The sequence below is a fragment of the Trifolium pratense genome, linkage group LG2, assembly GCF_020283565.1.
Source record: "Trifolium pratense cultivar HEN17-A07 linkage group LG2, ARS_RC_1.1, whole genome shotgun sequence".
Classification (NCBI taxonomy): domain Eukaryota; kingdom Viridiplantae; phylum Streptophyta; class Magnoliopsida; order Fabales; family Fabaceae; genus Trifolium; species Trifolium pratense.
The window spans coordinates 11513186-11533719 of record NC_060060.1 but is presented as its reverse complement, the minus strand read 5'-3'; the positions used below and the strand labels follow the sequence as shown (position 1 = coordinate 11533719).

The window sequence follows — 20534 nt, the reverse complement described above, 5'->3', positions numbered from 1 at the left end:
AATAGATCATCCAAACAGAGAAAATCAACTTAGATATAGATCATGGAAACACAAAGCAAATTTACACATATAAAAAATAACAAAACAAAATTTTTTATTAATTATATAATAATATTTACATCTCTCTGCCTCATTAAAACCCTTAGTGAAGCAGAGTCGTCCTTGAGATTTTGAATGCCCTATGCAAGTTATAATTTAAGATTAACTAAATCATTTTGTCATTGTCTTCCTTTAGTTTCGCCAAGTTCACTCTCTTGCCCTGATTTCTCAATTTATGAACCTTAGCTCTTTGAGTATTTAGCTCATTGGTAACTTTATCAATGGACATTTGAGTTTCAGCAATAAGTTGGGCTTTGGATTTGGAAGAAGCCATGACTCAAAATGTGACAATGTTAAAACACAATTTACATCTTCTTTTTATAATACTTCTTCAAACAACCTTAACCTTAACGTGACACACAAGGAGACAATTTTTACATTTTTGTCATTTCTTCTCTTTTTTCATGCAGAATAAGAGTTTGTTTTGAATCATAATCACTATTGAATCATACCATTACCACGACTATTGAAGGAATTGTTTCTTCATAATAATTGCAATTGTTGTAATAATTTTTTAATGTCTCGATGTAACGGTGTTTCGTCACACGTGCATTTAATCAATTCATGCGATGTAGTAGTTTAATAATGTTAGAAAGAAAAAAAAAATTATAAAATATTAGATTGATATGATGAAATGTTGTAAATATACTATTATAACCTTGGATTTAGTTAGGTGTAAAAAAATGAAGAAGGATTGAAAGGACTATTCATTAGTATCCTTGTTTTAATATGATTATATGATGATTATATTGGAAACGAAAACAATGTTGCTCTGCGCTTCGAGATTGTAGAATGGCTCTCCTCGGATCAAACATAGCAAGCGAGGTTCAATTCATTCTTTCTTTCTTCTTTTCCTCTCATATATATGTTTTTCGCCATTCATGATTCTTCAATTAGGTTTTTCATTCCGCTTAATTTCTATTTCTTTTACCTTGATCGTTTTCTTAGTTTCTAGGTCATCATCACCAATTTCCCCAATTTCTATCGCTTTCATTACTTTCTAGGGTTTTGATTCATCTTTTAACTTTTTCGGTACAGGTTGGACTCCGTTTACTCCTTTCTCCTCTTGGTTCCAACGTTGTTGTTCGAACCGCATGGTAACCTATTTTCAATTTCACTATTACTGCCATTTTTATAATTTAAATGTTGTTTTTTATGGTTTAATTCGTTGTTTTAATTGTTAATTTCATGTTTATTGTAGCTGTTCTGTGGGAATTGCTTTGCCGGTGTACTCTACGTTCAAGGCAATTGAAAGTAAAAATCAAGATGATCAACAAAGGTGTCTTGTCTACTGGGCTGGTATGAATTTATCTAAACGTTTTTTATTATGAAGCACCGACACAGACACCAGACACGAATCAGAGGAACTTCAGTATTACTATTTTCTGGAACTAAGGGCCCGTTTGGATTTAGCTTATAAAATTTTATGTTAATTCATGAGTTTTCATTAACAAAAATTGTATTTTTATAAGTTGTTTTCTCATAAACTACCTTAAAAAGCTTATAATAATACATAAAAGCTTATTTATATGCATAAGCTGTTTCACATAAGCTAAAAAATAAGTCAATCCAATTGGGCCCTAAGTACACATTCTAGTCTGATATCTAATATAGGCCCTGTTTGGGAAAATTGCTTATTTTGGTGCTTATAGCAGAAGTGTTTATCATACAAGCACTTATGAATAAGTTATTTCTATAACAACAAGATAAAATGAAGTCAAATTGTTTTTGTATAATATATAAGCTGTACGCTATTATGCAGAGCTTATGGAAATAAGTTGAAATTTGAAAACAACTTTTGAACATGTTATATACGCTATTCTAGAGAGCTTATGGAAATAAGTTGAAAACAGCTTTTGAACATGTCATAAGCTGTTTTTATTTTATAATTTCTCCCAAACAATGTCATAAGTGCATGTCATTAGATAAACTCGAATAACCCAATCCCTTCAGCCCCTAAAGTCCCCAAAGTTCTAAACTCTAACATGCTCATGCCTACCGATGTGATAGTCTAATTCAATCTCTTTGCATAACTGTGTCTAAATATAACCCTTGTTCTATTATATTTATCATGATATTATTTTTCTCCACTTTTGTTATTTACAGCCTTTGGCTCATTCAGCCTCGTTGAAGTATTCACAGACAAGATTATTTCATGGTATAATTTGTTCCATTTGAGTTGGTAGTATTTTTTCATTCTTTCATTGGGATTTTTTTCTTTGTGATTTGTAACGAACCAAGTTACTTGTTGTAATTTTTCTTTTCTTTTTCTCAGGGTTCCCATGTACTATCACGTCAAGTTTGCATTTCTTGTTTGGCTTCAACTTCCACCTACTAATGTGAGTTTCATAAACATTCAGAGTTTGGTTGATTCTTTGATGATGTTTTGAGCCATCTGTAACTGAAATAGATTTTGTTACATCCTCCTTCATGTCTTTTTATATATCTAATTGAATAAATAATAACGTGTGAATTTAATTACATGTAAAAGGTTCAAAACTTTACTAATCTTTTTTCTTCCAAACTTCCTTAATGATGATCATATCATATGGCTAAATGAAGCTCTGATAGCTATATAGTTAAGTAACATTTTATCAGAATATCAGTGTGGTTTTTGAGTTTACTTCAAAATCGCATTGAGTCACTTACAAAATTGTTTGAGGATAATCTCGGGTAGCTTGCATAGACATGTGAGTATGAGACTGAGTGAACTGAGTCTACAATATATTGATTTTATTTTTTAATATGTCTAAAAGGTTTAAATATATGTTTGGTGCCTGTAAATAGAGGATTTTTTGTTTTTGTTTCCTGTAATATATATATTTTTTTTAAATTCCCACCCTGCAAAGTCATTTTTAGTCCATGAAGTCAATCTCCGTTACAAAAACACAGACATGGCTAATTGAGTTCTATTTGGCACCTCTAGTCTGGCACTTAACCACTAATCAACATATCAACCGTTATTTTAATAAAATAAGATTATGGTTCAAATTTTTCCTAATCATCTCTCTTTGCATTTGACTCTCCCCCCAACTCTCTTTTCTCACTCCATCACCGTTTCCTCTAATAGTTGGGTCATCACTTGGATCAGAAAGTACCAATTTAGCTCCCTCCTCAGATTTTGCTGCTACTTCTTAATCCTATCAAACGGTGTTGCCTAGCCCTATCCCCTTTATTTACCACCCACATTTTCCAAGCTCAAGAGAAACAAGTGAGTACAGCTGTACAGGGAGAGATAGGGGTGGTGGTGGAGTTTGGCGGGGGGAATGAGGCGAATTGAGGTTGTCAGGTTGAAGGCAACGAGCTTGAATGGTAGGATCCTAGGAGGGGATGGGGAGAGATCGGTTTGGGGTGGACAGGGACCAATGCACGTGTACAAGAGATTGGGGGGCATTTGCATATAAAATTTAAATAATCTTAGATAATTCACTTAACAATAATTTTATGTAACTATGTTCTGAAAGTTTATATTTAGAATTAGGATTGTCTTTCTATTGCAGTCATTTTTAACACTGTATTGTCTTCTAGGTACCACATTCTATTGTTGAAAATTTGTCTCTTTAATGCCTCAATTATGTTCTGTTATTTTGCTAACGAACTTCTTGCATTCAAGCAGGGAGCAAAACAGATATACAGGAATCACATTCGGCCCTTCTTGTTAAAGCATCAAGGAAGTGTTGATCGCGTTTTAGGGCTTGCATATTGTGAAGTGGTTTGTCCCATACTGTTTATTCTTTTCAAACTAAAGCAATAAAAATATCATGTATCAATGATGAAAAAAAATCCAGAAATGATTGTGTAGCTTGTTTATATTTGAAGTATAAAATTGATTGGTGTTAATATTGCCAAAAGCTGGTAGAATGGAACTTTCTCAGGCTCCTCTTTTAAGCTTATATATTTAACAGCTCAATCTTAAACCCATGCAGATCAAACTTGTCAGTTCATATCAAAAAGAGATCAAGTCAGTCAAGACCATCGTAGGAAAGATAACCGAATCAGGTGAAACACTCTTTCTATGCTTTGCAATATAGCTTTTTCCCATTGTGTAAGTTACAAACTGCAAACTGAATTTCTCTATCTGTATGAATCAGCTGATAAAATGTTGAGAAGCCCCCCTACTGCATCAGATAGATCATCGCAACATAGTTCAGTTGATGAATCTACGACGCCGCCATCTGATGCTGAGCCTGGCCAAAACGATAGCTAATCAACCAAAAGGGTTCGGTCTTCGGTGCATTGAAACTCATTAGTCGATGTGCTGTCCCTAACAGTTCCTGTTAGACTTTAAATATTCTATTAGTCTTCTTAAATGTTGAAATCCTTTTACTCTAGAAAAAAAACTTGAAGCTTTCTCTTGATAGGATAGTAGGTACATTTTATGAGGTTTGCTGCATTTGCAAAGATTGGAAGCTGTCTATATTTTTGTTGATTCACTTTTAATGATTAGTTTATAATTTATTTGTTTGTTGATCTTATAGATTAGCTTTTAATGAATAGTTAATAGTGAAATTCACACTTGCAATAATACACGCGACAATCGCACATTATTTTATACAATGAACAAACACAGGTTACGAGTCAGAGTTACGCAGGTGCGCAATTGATGAACTTGCATCGTATATATAGTAAAATATAAATGTGGTTCCACAGGTACATCTTACAAGGTACTCAAAATTAAAACAAATAAGCACAAGTTCTCAATTAACCACAGTTGACTAACTAATGAAACATCAGGGGAATTATGATTCAGGGTTACTGTTATAAATCAGTTAACTAAAAAAAATCATATCATATTCTCAATTAGACCATTGATGAACTTTCAGCAGTAGGTTTGTCTCTTCGACCAATTGATCAATTTTTGCAGTTGCCTATATTATTCAAGATTAGCAAGTAGCAACTGTTTCTGGCCTGCAGAACCGTTTTAATACTTCCTGTAGACAACAATCAATACAAACTGAGGTTGTAACTTGACAACTTCGAAAATGGTTTGTTGCAAATATTTGTCACATTCTTCACATGCTTTCTGAAGCTCTTACCTCTTTTGTAAATCCAACAATTTTCCAATATTTAATCTCATACTTAACTCTATTGAAATCTTGTTAAGATCTTGCTAATAAGTTCTTAATTGGATTTAGTATGAACAGATTACCTACCTATTCGTTTAAAATATTCCTGACCGAGTTTACACAAGATGGTGAAACATTGACATAGTATATCAAGAAATTTAACACATTTGTACTTTAATATCAATCTTGACAATAATGATATGTATCTCTTGTTCATTCGAGACTTATATCAATGAACAATAGATACAAATCATTATCAAGGCTAATATCAAGGACAATTATTTTAAATCTCTCATCTATCTTGCCAATGTTTCTCCATCAGGAATTTTAAATCAATGGACAGGTCTTTGTTTAGACTAAAAAAAATCAAAACCTTGTTAGCAAGATCTTGAAAAGATTCAACAGAGTTAGGACTTAGGAGGAAGATTAAAGAACTAGAAAATTACATATTTTTTTTGTCAAAGTAGAGGGGAAAAACTTTGCATTTCACAGCATCAGAGAACCCATGCAAAAACATCAGCATTGGGTTCGGGTGTCCGCTATCAAACTTCAACGATTTTTGGAAGCCGAAAAGTGAGATCACCCGTGGCCGTGGGATGGGAACAACCATGATTTGAATTCGAGGATGGGAGACAAAGTGGATCATGGAAAATATGATTCTATTAGTAAAATGAGTAAAACAATACGTTAGACTTTATGCAAAATGAGATAAAAAACAGTGGTCATGGAAAAGAGAATTTGACATTACAAACCAAAATGGTGGTTGCTTTGCTTTGCATGTCATGGTAATAACTTAGTAACTTTTAAAAGACAAAATTCAAATTTCCTTGAAAATGATAGTAAAATAATCATTAACTAAAAAGCATATATAAAATTCACCAAAAAGATATAAATAAATATAAATCCGAGTTCTGGTATTTTTGCACCAATGAAAACAATGAAAAATCTTTAGATGACACTTCTTTAAAAACTAAAAATAAAGCATGACTTGTCATATTAAAAAGCAATACAACTGCGGAAGTAAGAAATAAAGCGTTTGAATTTGCTTTTGTTCTTGAGTTTCTTTTCATCCATCCTAGGATACTGAGCAATTATGTTATCAGATTCTCCATTAGCTTCGACATCACGTTTGAGAAGGTTTTTATTTTCCTTTGAGGACTCTGCCTCACTTTCTCCATTAGCTTCGACATCCTGTTTAATGCTAGCAAGAGCATTGATCTTTGTTGTGTAAATATTTTGGAGAATCCTTATCAGTGTTCCAGTGATTTCCTTAAATTCCGGTCTGAGTTTTGGATCTTCCACCCAACAGGATTGCAGCAGAGGAACTATCTCTTCAGGAAATTCATCCAAACTTGGCCTTATATTCTGCAACCATATCAACAATACGATCGAATTAAAGTCATGTTTGAATGAACAACTAAATTAAACTTTTATAAGTATCTATGTCTATCATATAAGTGTTTTTATATATAAAAAACTATTTCTATAATCAAAGATAAATTAAAGTTAAACTATTTTTCTATATGTTATAAACTGTTGGTGAGTTAGGGGGAGCTCAGGAGAAACAATGGGTCAATGCTCCAGGACCACACAAGAGAAGGAGACGCAACATCCCAACCCAAAACCTTAAGGTTTTAGGTTAATGGGTCATCTCTCTTATAAATCCAACATTCTTCCCATACATAATCGATGTGGGACTTAACCACTCACACTTGAAACCCAACATAAACTGTTTTCATAAACTATTCTAGAGAGCTTATAAACATAAGTTGAAAACAACTTATGGAAGCTTGTTCATACAATCTCACTTGTATTTTTATTACTCCTAATAAATAAATTCAAATAAGTCAATCTAAATAACTTCTAATTGTAGTTAATTAGTTATATATTGCAAATCTATATACTACAATGAAGTGAAGATAAAACAAAAATTGTGTTAATGTCATGTAGCATATATGGCAAACACCTCATCAATGAAATGAAGATAAAACAAAAAGCTTTGTAAGATACACAAAATTTAATTAAAATCTATTAAATTAAAAGATTGTGTAAACAAACATAGAAAGGATTAAAAATTTAGAATTGCTTACATTCATAGTAGCATAAGCAGCCATTAAGTCTTTCCGATCTTTGAAAGGAATTTGATTTTTGATCAAAGACCAGAGAGTTAGTGCAAAACTGTACACATCTGCCTTATGATCATAGCTTTTCTTTGCTCCTTTTGGAAGTGGATTTTTGCTCATTAGCTATAGTTCATGCACATATAGAAAAAATTTAGCAATAGAATAAACATGTACCACAAATTAATAATATAATCTAAAAATTAATTAATTAAATATGTATACCTCAGGAGCCATATATCGATAAGTACCAGCTTCACAAGTCATCTCATCACATATATCATCTCTAGCAAGCCCAAAATCAGCAAGTTTAACATGATTCTGGTCTTTTGTAAGCAGTATATTACCTAAAAATAACATAATCACACATAGTATTTATTAACTTTAAAATATACATAAATAAAAATCAAATATAATTTTATAATTTTTTTTTTAAAAAAAAGAATCTAATTTTACAAGTTAAAATCCAAAGAAAAAATACATCACTAAATACATAAATTAAATACATTAGGCTTAAATGCGCCTTTTAAGAATTTTAGTCATCCGGCTTATTTATGAATCCGGGATTTTAGCCATTAATTTTCATAAATTGTAGGATCATTCTCCACAACTCAATTTGTGGTTTAATTAATATATCAAAAAAGAAAAGAAAAAAAAGAAAAATTGGGGTGACATAAATCTAACTTAAAAAGTAAAATAAAACAAACAATAAAATTAAGAATTTCAAATTAGCAATGTTAGATCAAGTATAATTCTACATCATTAATAAAAAACACACTTCATAAAAAATAAGCTCGAGACGAGACTAAGATTGTCATAAAAACGACAATTGATAAAAAATAAGCTCGAGACTAAGATTGTCGAAAATGATCCTAAAACTTCTTAAAAAGAAGGACTAAAATTTCGAATTTAAAAATTTCGGAATATGAACATTATGCATTTAACCCAAAACTTTAAGAAAAATAAGGAAACTGATTACCAGGCTTGAGGTCACGGTGAATAATGCCATTTGCATGCAAATATTCCATAGCTTGTGAAATATCAAGAGCATAACTTAAACATTGTTCCAAACTAAGAGTTATTGGATAAATGTTCTTCAGATGTTTCTGAAGAGAACCACCTTCCATAAGTTCAGTGATTAAAATCATTGGTCCATCAGAGGCTGCAACAAACTGCATGACAAACTTAAATATCTTAAGCAACTTGCTAACTTTGAAAAGTTAAGCAAAAAAATATTTGGATTAGTTTGGGGTTCCTTTAATCTACAAAACATAAATACCAGAACAATACAAGACAGAACAATAATTAAGGTATTGAAAAAATGTTGTTTTGTATGATGTTTGATGGACAAAATATTATTTTTCTATATTAGATAACTTGTGCATAGGACAAGAATTTTAGTTTTTATTTTGTTCCTTAGCCCCTAGTTTGTCAAGTCCCAGAACAATTTGAAAATTAAACACAATACAACTAAAGTTATTCTGTATAATCCCTTATTTTTTAGCAGATTGTAAAAAATATTTAAAAATTGCTGAAAAGAAAATTATCATCAATAACCGTAAATTTATCTTCGTACTGTATGAGATTTGAAACTCTGTCTCTTAAAATTATAAAATCAAATTATTATCATTAAGTTGACACCAAACATGAACAATAAATTTGTTTTGAATAAAAAATAGTAATTAATTTCATAATATTTTGAGAGGAATTAGCAAACAAATATTGGCATTTACTTAAAGAATACCTTGATAACATTTTTATGTTCAATCTTAGATAACAGGTTAACCTCCCTCTGAAAATTTGCCTTACATTCTAGTGTAGCTTCATCTGTTGTTTCTGGGAGTAAAACCTTCTTAATAGCAACAGGACGATCTTCATACCTGGAAGTTTGAACCATTATGCAAGGAGAAAACACACCATTAGTTATTGTGGAAGGGGTTCTGCAAATTTAGAGTTTAGCTAGATAGTAAGCACTTAAGTTCAATTATTTGATTATATTTTATAATTAATTTTGAGACTAAAAATCGGATAAGATTTAGATACATGAATTAACAAATACGATTAATATTATAAAATATATATTCTATATTTTATGAAATACCTTTATTATATCATACCAATTACAAAAATGATAAAAAAGAAATTAATAATTGTTTAGGGTAAAATAGAAAGAAAAAAAATTAATACTTTATCAATATTGTAAAAACAATATTTAAATATTACTCCATCCTATCTTAAATATAAGAAACAAAACACTTTTTAGATTTACTGAAAAATGGATGTATTTGGTCTATAATATAGACTAGATACATCCTATTTTCAATGAACCTAAAAAGTATTTTGTTTATTATATTTAGAACCAGAGGGAGTAGTATTATTTTTATTTTTTGGGTTCCGATAGTGGAAGACTCAATAAATCCTATCTAGCTGACTCTGATATCATATTACAATTTGAGTTGAGTCCGATTCAATTCTTAAAAAAATCAACTTGTAAGGACTAACCACCACTTATAAAATTTGAGTGACTTGATAGAAGTAACTTGATTGATGATGGACCAACAAATCTTATTCAAACTTTGATATCATTTTGAAATTTGAGTTAGGTTCTTAATAACCCTTACAAAATTTATTTATAAGATGAGGACTATTCATCACTGATAAATATACTTTCAGATCTCATATCATCCGTTATAACACTTTTGAAAGAATTTTTTTATCTTATAAGTAGATTCAACTCAAATTCTAATATAGTATAAGAGTTTACCGAAGATCTAATATATCATTCACCATTAGATCACTTGCATCACGTTCTAGATGTTCAATTCTAGGTGTAAGAGAGGTGTGTTAAAAGTTCTCACTTTTGCGGACACTCTTAACACACTTCCCTTATACCAAAGACTTATATAAATTAAAGCCTAAAAATAAGTTATTAGTAAGGGATTTCCTATAATTACAAGATGATTTAGTATAATCTAGATCAAGACAAATTCATATATATTAGAGTTTATCTAAGATTTATTATGTCACATGCTATCATACAACTCAGATCACGATCTATATAAAACATTTTTATGTCTTAACTCAGATTAGACATCTAGATCCCGATTTGAATTATCCGATAGAAAACAATCCAATGAATCTTAGATAAAATGTGATCATTACTCTGATCCTTATTATAAGATAAATTTTACTTTTTAAGTTCAATGAAAAACTAATGTATCTCAAATATATTATAGCCCAACACATTAATTTTTTAATGAATCTAAAAAGTATAATTTATCTTGTAATAAACACTAGATCAAATACGAATTATATTTTTACATGACAATTACACAAAAATGATATGCATGCAATTATGAAAAGGCTAATCATCATAAGTATAAAATTAAACAAAATTCATAGTAGCAAGCATTATAGGTACAAACCATCCATTGTATACATTTGAGTTCCCCCCTTTTCCGATCAAGTCACCAACGACTAATTTCGTATAATCCAAAAGCAAACTACGATCAATATGAAAGACAAAACCATCATCATCATCATCAACACTTCTAATGTCTCGAATAGGGTGCCGTACTGTGTCTGAGGTTGGTAGTGAGTGTGGATTTTCTTTTGTCATTTTGCAAAAATTATTACAAACAAAAAAAAATGCATGAATGGGTTTCACATCATTTAACAATGAATTTAAAGAAAACATTCAAGTTAAAAGTGTTGGCTTAATTGGAAACTAGTTTTTTTACCTATTAAATCCTTCTACATCATAAGGTATCTACAGCTGGTAATTTCAATAAAGTAACTATAACTCTTTTATTCTATGTAAAGATTTATTTTCTTAAAGTAAAATGTAGAGTCTCATGAGATTAGCTCAATTGATAGGATATTACATTATATATGCAAGAGGTCGAAGTTCGAATCCCGATTATCCTATTTATAGTGAAATTTCTAGCCACTAGACTACATGATAAAAAATAAATAAAATGTAAAGTGAAAAATTAAGATATTATTTTTTATTGTATTGAATTACCATCTATGATCTCTCGTATTAATTACAACAATTGCAAAATAGACATTAATAATGATAATTATAATTATAATCAGAAAACTAATAATTAATTCTTCATTCATATTGTAAAATAGCTAACCGCCAATAAATTGTTGTTTTCTTGTAGTGAATATAATAAAAAATAATTTTCTGTATAAATGACTTTTAATAAAGGAGAGTATATTATTGTATTTCCATTAGAATGTTGTCAAATTAATGAATTCAATTTGATTCAAAAAAAAAATAATGAATTCTATAGGTACGTACCATTTAATATATAACTTTATTTTCTATTAAATTTATAATTTTTTTTATATTTTAAAAGAGAAATAGAAGATGCACCGATGGTCTAACATAGTTTTACACTGCATCCAATAAACAACTTGTATTTCGTCAAATCACATAGATGTTCTAAAGTTAGTTGTGTGACATGATAAAATGAATGTTTCTTATTTAATTATAGTGTAAAATTATTTTATTTTGTCGGTACATGTCTCTTTTTAAAATACATTTAAGTTCTGATTAAAAATAGTTTGCAAATAAATAAGTTGTTTATAGCATATCAACATACATTTTGAATTCTTTGTTACATGAGATAAAATATATAAAGTCATGTGGCATCAAATGATTGGATATTGGATACTATACGTAATAAAATTCTAGAGTATGAAAAGTAATTTAATAATAATAAAAAGGAAAAAGCTAACATGTGCCCTTAAGACACTTGTTAATGTACAAAGGTGGTAGTTTTGTATAGAAAATTGTGTATTTTATCATTTTAGAAGTGAAAGATTGTTTTATCCAAAACTTAATTACTATTTCAAGTATCCTTAACATGTATCCTTAGGGTACATGTTAGCACGACCCCTTAAATATTACACTCAAAATAAATATTATTCGAGACATACAAGAATTATGAAATAATTCGTCAAAAAAAAAAAAGAAATATGAAATAAAGTTATGATTCTGGATTAATTGTAACCAAAACAATATTATTTTATATCTTTTCAAAATTAAACAAAATATCATTGGTTAATGAATTTAAAATTTTAATATTTAATTTTTTTGGACAGAAAATATTTATATGCTAATAATTATTAAATTATAATAAAAAATTAATTAAATGTAGATTATAATAAATTATTTAAAGTCTATTATTGTTAAGTAATTATATTTTTTCCATAAAAAAAAGAACCAATTATATCCTGATTTTATTATTAATTGTTTTTACTATTATATAATATTTACAAATTAAACAAATTTAATGTGTATATATCCTATTCCTATGTAATACATAATGTTTTGTACACTAACAAGTGCCTTAGGGCACATGTTAGTTTTCCCCATATTTAAGTTGTGTGGGATATATTATTGCAAAAAAAAATAAAATCAATTGAGTCTAATATTTTACTCTTGGTCCATCTAGGTTTTCAATTTTTTATTTTCAGCTGAATATATTTTTAGTCCTTATCAAATGTGGACCTTTTAAATTTAATTCTTATTCTGTTTCAAAAAAATTTAATTCTTATTTAATTTCTATTACATTTTCTCATCTATAAAATGGGTCATAATCATTCCACCACTTGGGCCTAGTCTTGATGCATTTGCCCCTTTCACGTGTAATGTATGTCATAGGCCCAATTACTAAATACTACCTAGCTATAAAAATGAGAGTTTCTTTTGTCGCTCTACGAGTTTCTTGCGCGTGTCTTATTTTTACTTATCTACTATTTAAGTAGCATATATTATAAAATGATAAATTTGAGAGAAAAAAAAACATTCGCCACTTAAATAACGGATAATATTTGAGAAAATGATAAGACGGCAAAAAAAACTCCCAAAGAAAAATGTCCTCCCTCCACTTCTTCGTCTTCTTCTTCAACCATCGGCCTTATGACATTTATTCTATAAAATACTAACTACAAGCTCTTGTTGCATTTGTTTTATGCTTCTTCGGAACCAAATTTTTTCCATGTATAATTTATTATTATTATTATTATTGGATCAATAAATCTTATTATTGGATCAATAAGTCACATCGATCACACCTTATTTAATTTAATGTTAAATATCCAATAGTTAAACCAAGTCTCAGTATGGGAAAAACTTATCTAACTTGTACATAATAGTCTTGTCTTATTGTATATACTACATATTTTTGTAATTAGACTTCTAAACTAATTGGTACTCTTTATACTATCTTTAATATAAAAAAATGCTTATAAAACAACCCTTAAATTTTGAGTGAGGAAAAAAAAAAGACTAGCTATAGTATTAAAAACAGACAACATTTCTTTTTTGTAAGTGATCTAATTAATGAATAAAATTTTACATTTTAAAGATGAATAAATAAATTTCTATATATCCCTATCAACAAGTGAAGTAAGTTCATGACATATAACACTTTATACCTATTCATTCCATAATAAAAATATGTAGAAATTAAAACTCAGTCTTGCATATATTGAGGCCATGAACGGGATAATTATCAAGATTAACTTGAACGTGTTCAATATGCACTAGAAATAATTATATGCAAAATTATTGATCAATAAGGAGATATATATCCCAATGTTATCAATAAAAATTTCTCAAATAATAAATCAGAAGAAGCATATGCATATATTGTTAAAAATAAGGTGATCCGTTTGGTTAGAATTCAATATCATTATCACATAAAGCCAAACTTATCCAATGAATAGTTTGACTTAAATTAAATTTAACTTTCAATTTGCAACTTCCATTCTAAAAAATCAATGTGAAAGGATAACATTGATGGGAACACACGACACATCAATATATCTTCATATAGGAGTAAGTGACAAAAACTAATTTAGTGACACCAAAAAAATATAGCCATTTTAGGTCAAAATAAAAATCATCATTATGTTAATGGATAATATATTTCCCAAACAAGTCAAATAAAACACACTAGTTATAATAACAATTAATTTACATATTGAGGGGAATATAATTCACATTATCTACAAATGCTAAATTAGTAAAACATACTTATTATGTTAATTTTTTTTAGACATACAAAGTAACCCAATCCATGCCATTGAAGTATTGTGTCTCATTAGGTACCAAAAACACATCATCATCATATCCATAATCAACTCCAAATTCACCCAAAAATGGAGGATCCACTACTTCCATTGATTGTGACATTGATGAAGTGCTTGAACTATTGCTTGTGACATTTTCAATAGGCTCTCTAAGCCTATGAATTTCCTTCTCTGCCTCACAAAGTTGTTCTCTTAACTTCAATACCTATAAAAAAAATTAATGCAACATATTTAGTAATTGAAGTTAAGATGCTGATAAGATCTAATCTAATCAAATATTATTACAATGTTAATTATTATTAAGATAATGAAGGAGACACAAGGTAGACATTATTAAAGGATAAGAATGAAGTTTCACGTGGGAACATATGTATGTCATGTTTAATAGTATGTACTTCATGATAATAAGTGGGCCTTGAGAAATTAGGCCCAACATGAAATAATGTCGTACGGAATTAAGAAACAAATTTGAGATTAAGGTGACATTTTTGTTTGTTGTCTACTAAGGTGACATTTTTGTTTTTCCTTAATTTTATGAATTATATTTTTAATAAAAAAAATTAATTTCACATGACATGACTAATCTTGTGGCTGAGAAGTGAGATCTTAATAATGTGAACGGCTTGGATTTCTTCGAGCCCAGAGCTTATGTGGTGGGTCTAAGTTTTCACTTTATATTTTTTTTCCATTGAATTTCTTTTCTTTTTGCTTTGTCCTGAAGAACCGGTTGCATGTGATGATTAATTAAGATTAAACTAAGTAAACAACTTTTTTAAACAATTAAACAAAAATAATAAAGGCAACAATGACATGTATAGCTAAAGTAAGAGAATTAAAATTAAAAATTATCATCACCACTAGAGAAGAAACATCGCAGCATGCCTTCCCCAAATTTACGTTATTGTTGTGTTGTTACAAAACAAAACAAAACAACACTATACTATAGTACTACATTTTTTTTAAGGATATACTATAAAAAAAAAATTAATGTAAAATGATCTAAAATCTGAGTTTGGTTAGCTAAATTGTATAATTGAATTAACTGTGAGTTGAAAAATCACTATATTCTGGCTACCATAATTTTGATAAAATTACTCTTCAAATTAAAATTTTAACACAATTAGGGTGTCTGATTTTGCTAAAGTTTACGACAAACATATGCACTTATAATAGGATAAATTTAAGGCAAAATATATTAACCAAACACTAATTCAACAATTGCAAGTGTATAAAGCTAGAGTGCACTAAAAAAAACACCAATTTAGCAACAATACTAAAAATGAGTGATTCTTTTAATTAGCCACTTGTGTTTGAGTTCCCAAGACTATATCATATTAAGTAACCTAAGCACAATTTAGAGGTATATGAACCAATGAAAATTCAAGACCTCTTAATTACTTTCAAATACTCGATCCAAAATATAAGAGACAGTTCGCTCAATAAAAATTGATTTATTTGAGTCAAATTTTAGACCAGATACATCAACTTTTGTTGATTCAAATATTTCTAATATTTAAAATCAGAGTAATAGTTAATGAAAACATATTGATTGTAATTAAATAAGAAATAGAACAAGGTATACCTCAGTTTCTAGGAGACATTTCTCAAGCATAGTAGATTCATGAAATTTCTTAAGACTATTGTATTCTTCTTCAAGTTTTCTGTTCTTCCACCTAGCTCTTCTATTTTGGAACCAAACAGCTACTTGTCTTGGATCCAAACCAAGCTCCATTGCAAGCTTATCTTTCCTTTCAGATTCAAGTTTATGTTCATTTGTAAAGTTTTGTTCAAGTAAATTAACTTGTTCATCAGTTAATTTCCTCTTTTTATTCATTTCATTAGCAATATCTCCTTTGATCTTCTTAGTACGCCTTCGTCTCGGCTTCTTCTCTCCTAAAAAAATACAAAAAATATAACTTAGGTATAGAAATTAAAATTTGATATTATACACAAAAAATGTTATGTATTAATTTGATGCTAATTAATTAACTAATTAATTACCTTGTTGAGGAATTACTTCATTGTAAGCACTAGGGAATAGTTGAGACATGAGCATCATTTGATCTTGATGGTTCATTGTGTTGTACATAAAATTGTGTTTCTCTATTTGTTCCTAATTTGCTAGCAATAGTTTCTCTTTTACCCTAAAACTAAAACAATGAGTGAGATGTGTTTTGGGAGAGACAACATAGGATATTTATATAGGGGAAAAGGAAATGATGCGTGTCGTCTTAGCTTTTGTTGTTGAAGGATAGCTTTTTAACAAATTGCTCCAAATTTTTCTTAAATTTGCAGATTAGTGCCACTCTTTATTTTATTATCAAAAATTGTTCTTAATACATGAGTGTACGTACGGACGTAGCACATGCAATGGATAGTATTAATATGTATAAAAATGTTTTTTTTTCTCATTTCCTCTCGTGAATGGATTTTTTTACTAACACTTATACTTTAATGAGTATTAAATTTTTACACTTGAGTTTTACTCGTATTTAGACAATCGGCTTCGGCTTATAAAATGAGTAGTTTTTTTGTTAAGTAGTCTAATGATTAATAATTCACTTCTTGAGGTAAATAAGTAAGAGATTTTAGATTTGAATTTCGGACCATACATATAAACTGTAATATTTCTACCGACTAGACTATACTCATATATCTAAAGTGAGTGAAGGATATAAATGTTGGTTGAAATGTATTGACCGAAATAGCATATTAGTTTATTTTTTATTTAATTAAGCCCAATTCATTCTAATTACAAAATTCATCTGTACGTTAAGAGTATATATATATATATATATATATATATATATATATATATATATATATATATATATATATATATATTTTAATAAGCAATTTTAAGAGTAAATATATGATTATCACTCTTTATAAAATAATTTTTTTTCCAATGGGTATAAGTAATTAGTGGTCGTATATATATAGACTTTGATATCATATTACGTTTATTATTGATATCTCGTTATGCCAAGTTTCACTCTTATAAATTAATTTTGTCCTATTTTTTTTCTTATTTTTTTTGTGTAGTAATTTAATGACTAGACTAAAACATTTTAAATATAGAGAATTGTAAAATTTTAGATTCAAACTCGGAGATCATTGTATCCTTAAAACTAACAACTGAGTTATATTTACGGAACTGCCTTATTTCTATTATATATGGGACTTGAATATTGTTCCCAATAATAATCAACTTCTCAATTAATGTTTTATTTTTCAAAATATATAAGGTGTGAATTATACATACATATTAATATGATAAAAAAAAACAACTAAATTATCTACAATGTATAGGTGGCAGGTCATATATATACTCACACAAATCACATGCCCACATCTTATACTTTTTCTTTCTAATATTGCAAACAAAATAGAGTAACAAGATAAGTATCGATATAATGTTAGTGTTTTTTTTATGACAAGATATAATGTTAGTGTTTGTATATAAGCGGAAAGTGAAAGTGATCCACAAGTTAAGCTTTCCAAAATAAGTTTACTATAGAAAGGAAAAAATAGAGGGCATTAATTCATAATGGTGTGTGAGAACATAAAGAATGGCCCCCTACCCAAACGAATACTTAAATACAGTAACTTTTTTATTTTAATAAAATGAAACGTAGAAAATTAGAATGGATGGGTTGTGATCCCAAAGTTAAGCAATTGGACCTTAATAAATAATGAAGAGTCGTTAGCATATTTTAAAAATGTAATCCACTTTAATTTCTTATCCAATATGGTAGTACAACTACTAGTACTCACTCACTTCTATGTGTGGCACCAAAGCCACACTCATACAAGTTTGCAACTTAGTTGTTGTTTTTTTTTTTTAACAAAATGCTTTTCTAATGTTTCTTTTCATATAGACGAAATAATAAAACCATGATAAATTCACACATATAAATAAGAGAGTCAGAGTTTGAACTCCAATCATAATATTATATTTAACAATTTCGATAATTTTTTACCGTTAAGGTAAGACTTGTGAACAATATTTTTTGAGTTCTTTCTAGCTTTGTGTTTGTGATTAAAGCCATGCGTGGCTCGAGATGAGTGAATATTTGAGAGTGCTTGGCAAATTAAATAGTGTAAGTGACAAATCAACTTTCTTTCTATAGGTCCCCCCATCCAGCCTCTATTAGACTTGTCGTCATTGTTGACGTAGTTACAACAATTAACTATTCAAAAATATACTCCTTTCATCTTAACATAACTAATCTAATCGATCAATTTACACATAATAGTAAAAAAAACTGAATTGAGATAAGGTGGTTGTAGGTACGTTGTCATAAAATAAATGGTGGTCTTGGTGTTCAACCTTAGTTTGTTGTCTGTTGACCAACCGGAGGTGGCGGTTACCAGCAGCGTATAATCATCTTTATGATAAAGAGGTTATGGTGACTAAATATGAACGTACGTCTTTGAGGTTCTAGCTCAAGTTATCTTGGAAAGATTAAGTTCTCTAACTAGTTAATATTTTGTATGGTGCCGGGTTATTTTGTAGGGTGGATAAATGGCCGAGTGAGGGTACTGATTGATTTTCTTCTAGCATGATGATTATTGGACTCTTTCATCGCTAGAGATATTAGTTGTAATCTAAATCATCTGATTGCAAATATGAGAAGGAATCTCAAATTAATTGTTGTACTTTTGAAATGATCTAATCTTAATTATTACGTGAATGTGCGATGATAGGGATTTCGGACCCTTTTGCAATTTATGGGTATTGTATTTAAGTTGATAGCTTGATGCATAAAAAAAACAAAAACAAAAGTTGTTTGTTTTGTTCACCGTACAATATAATTGTTATCAATGTTTTAAAGCCAACCAATGAATTGGGTCTTGGGACAAGTAGCATATATACTCTAGGCTCAATTCCATGTAGGAAAAGAAAAAAGAAAAACTTGGCATTACATTTAGTCCATTACATGAATTGGTCACACTTTAATTTTTTTTTTTCTTCTTTTTCTCCAATCTTTGTTACCCCTTATAAAAATAGAGCGATACGTGGCAATAATGTAGTCAACCTATTGAGGAATATTCAGATTCAATCTTATACAAGAAAAAAAATAAAGTGTGACCACTTTGTCTGTCCTACTTAAAAGGTTTGGTTCTCTAGCTAATGTGTTGGACTTGATTGATTCATGGTGGGATCAATTAATTGGCCAAAAACATTGGAAAAATAATTATAAAAAGAAAACATAGTGGTGATAGTATGAAGCCACGGCGATATGAAAAAAATTTCAAAATTCTTGATATGATACGGCCGCGATACGTTATTTAAAAATTAATTTTAAAATTAAATATATATATATAAATGCACAATATACAAACATAACTAAAATCGATAATGATAAAAAATTAACATTCAAATTACTCAAATTGAGCAAACAAGTAACAATTAGATATCTTAAGTTAAGTACTATCCAAAAAGGGGAGTGAGATTGGTAACTTAAATGGTTAATTAGTTGAGCTAAGAGTTAAGGAGTTGGAGATCCAGGGTTCAAGTCCTGACAAAGAGAATAACAAACATAACAATATAATATACTAACAATTTGCTTATAAAAAAAATATGTATTACCCAAAGACATAGTTGGTAACATCATACTTTAACATTCAATACTTAAGAGAAAATACGAATTGTATCGGTCTCCTTGTTGAGGAAAAATCCACTTTTGATGTTTTAAAGATTACAAACATCTTTAATTATATTTTAAATTATTCTGATCATTTTGTTATCTAACAAGTGCTTTTGAGTGGTATAAGTTTAAACAGATTCTAACAAACCACTTGTAAAGTTAAAATCCTGCAAAGTTGTTTTAAGATCAATCTAAGAACATTCTTCAGACACAGACTACAATTTTGAATATAAGCACGTTTTGAATAAGTGTTTTCTGATTTTATAAGTCAACTTTGGACAAAACATATAAGCACTTTACAATGGAATTATGGATCAAATCTCTACAGAAGATAATCCCTTTTGGGATCAACAACATTTGATGGAATTTAAGTATATGCTTTCCTAGTCATAATTCATGCAATGGAATATAAGTTTGATCTTTTATGGTATTGATCATCCAATGAAAATACATGATTATATATCATAGGCCAATCAGATTGCAAC

At 29.0% G+C, this 20534-nt stretch overlaps 3 protein-coding genes across 3 annotated transcripts; 1 reads left to right on the top strand and 2 right to left on the bottom strand.

Annotated features, from left to right (window-relative positions):
* Positions 1-791: 791 nt before the first annotated feature.
* Positions 792-4557, top strand: LOC123910981 (HVA22-like protein k). Its single transcript, XM_045962280.1, has 8 exons — positions 792-924; positions 1138-1196; positions 1301-1398; positions 2206-2257; positions 2375-2438; positions 3716-3811; positions 4026-4098; positions 4191-4557. Exons 1-8 carry the CDS (start codon positions 892-894, stop codon positions 4304-4306), a joined length of 591 nt encoding a protein of 196 aa, XP_045818236.1. The 5' UTR covers positions 792-891; the 3' UTR covers positions 4307-4557.
* A 1604-nt stretch (positions 4558-6161) lies between these two features.
* On the bottom strand, positions 6162-10904 carry LOC123904172 (serine/threonine/tyrosine-protein kinase HT1-like). The gene is made up of 6 exons (XM_045953862.1): positions 10711-10904; positions 9030-9165; positions 8265-8457; positions 7511-7632; positions 7256-7411; positions 6162-6530 (listed from the first exon to the last, which is right to left on the bottom strand). Exons 1-6 carry the CDS (start codon positions 10902-10904, stop codon positions 6162-6164), a joined length of 1170 nt encoding a protein of 389 aa, XP_045809818.1.
* A 3282-nt stretch (positions 10905-14186) lies between these two features.
* Positions 14187-16578, bottom strand: LOC123908546 (homeobox-leucine zipper protein ATHB-40). The gene is made up of 3 exons (XM_045959218.1): positions 16397-16578; positions 15978-16288; positions 14187-14600 (listed from the first exon to the last, which is right to left on the bottom strand). The coding sequence occupies exons 1-3, from the start codon at positions 16482-16484 to the stop codon at positions 14358-14360; spliced, it is 642 nt and encodes a 213-aa protein (XP_045815174.1). The 5' UTR covers positions 16485-16578; the 3' UTR covers positions 14187-14357.
* Positions 16579-20534: the final 3956 nt, after the last annotated feature.

Excerpts from the sequence above, each read along its gene's own strand:
- LOC123910981 (XM_045962280.1), top strand. The coding sequence starts at position 892 with ATGGCTCTCCTCGGATCAAACATAGCAAGCGAG. Across the intron at positions 925-1,137 it reads GATCAAACATAGCAAGCGAG|GTTGGACTCCGTTTACTCCT; the intron begins GTTCAATTCATT and ends TTTTCGGTACAG. Across the intron at positions 1,399-2,205 it reads GTGTCTTGTCTACTGGGCTG|CCTTTGGCTCATTCAGCCTC; the intron begins GTATGAATTTAT and ends TGTTATTTACAG.
- LOC123908546 (XM_045959218.1), bottom strand. The coding sequence starts at position 16,484 with ATGTACAACACAATGAACCATCAAGATCAAATGATGCTCATGTCTCAA. Across the intron at positions 16,289-16,396 it reads TGAAGTAATTCCTCAACAAG|GAGAGAAGAAGCCGAGACGA; the intron begins GTAATTAATTAG and ends GTATTTTTTTAG. Across the intron at positions 14,601-15,977 it reads AATGTCTCCTAGAAACTGAG|GTATTGAAGTTAAGAGAACA; the intron begins GTATACCTTGTT and ends TTTTTTTTATAG.
- LOC123904172 (XM_045953862.1), bottom strand. The coding sequence starts at position 10,904 with ATGACAAAAGAAAATCCACACTCACTACCAACCTCAGACACAGTACGG. Across the intron at positions 7,633-8,264 it reads TCACCGTGACCTCAAGCCTG|GTAATATACTGCTTACAAAA; the intron begins GTAATCAGTTTC and ends TGTTATTTTTAG. Across the intron at positions 6,531-7,255 it reads CTGCTTATGCTACTATGAAT|AATATAAGGCCAAGTTTGGA; the intron begins GTAAGCAATTCT and ends ATATGGTTGCAG.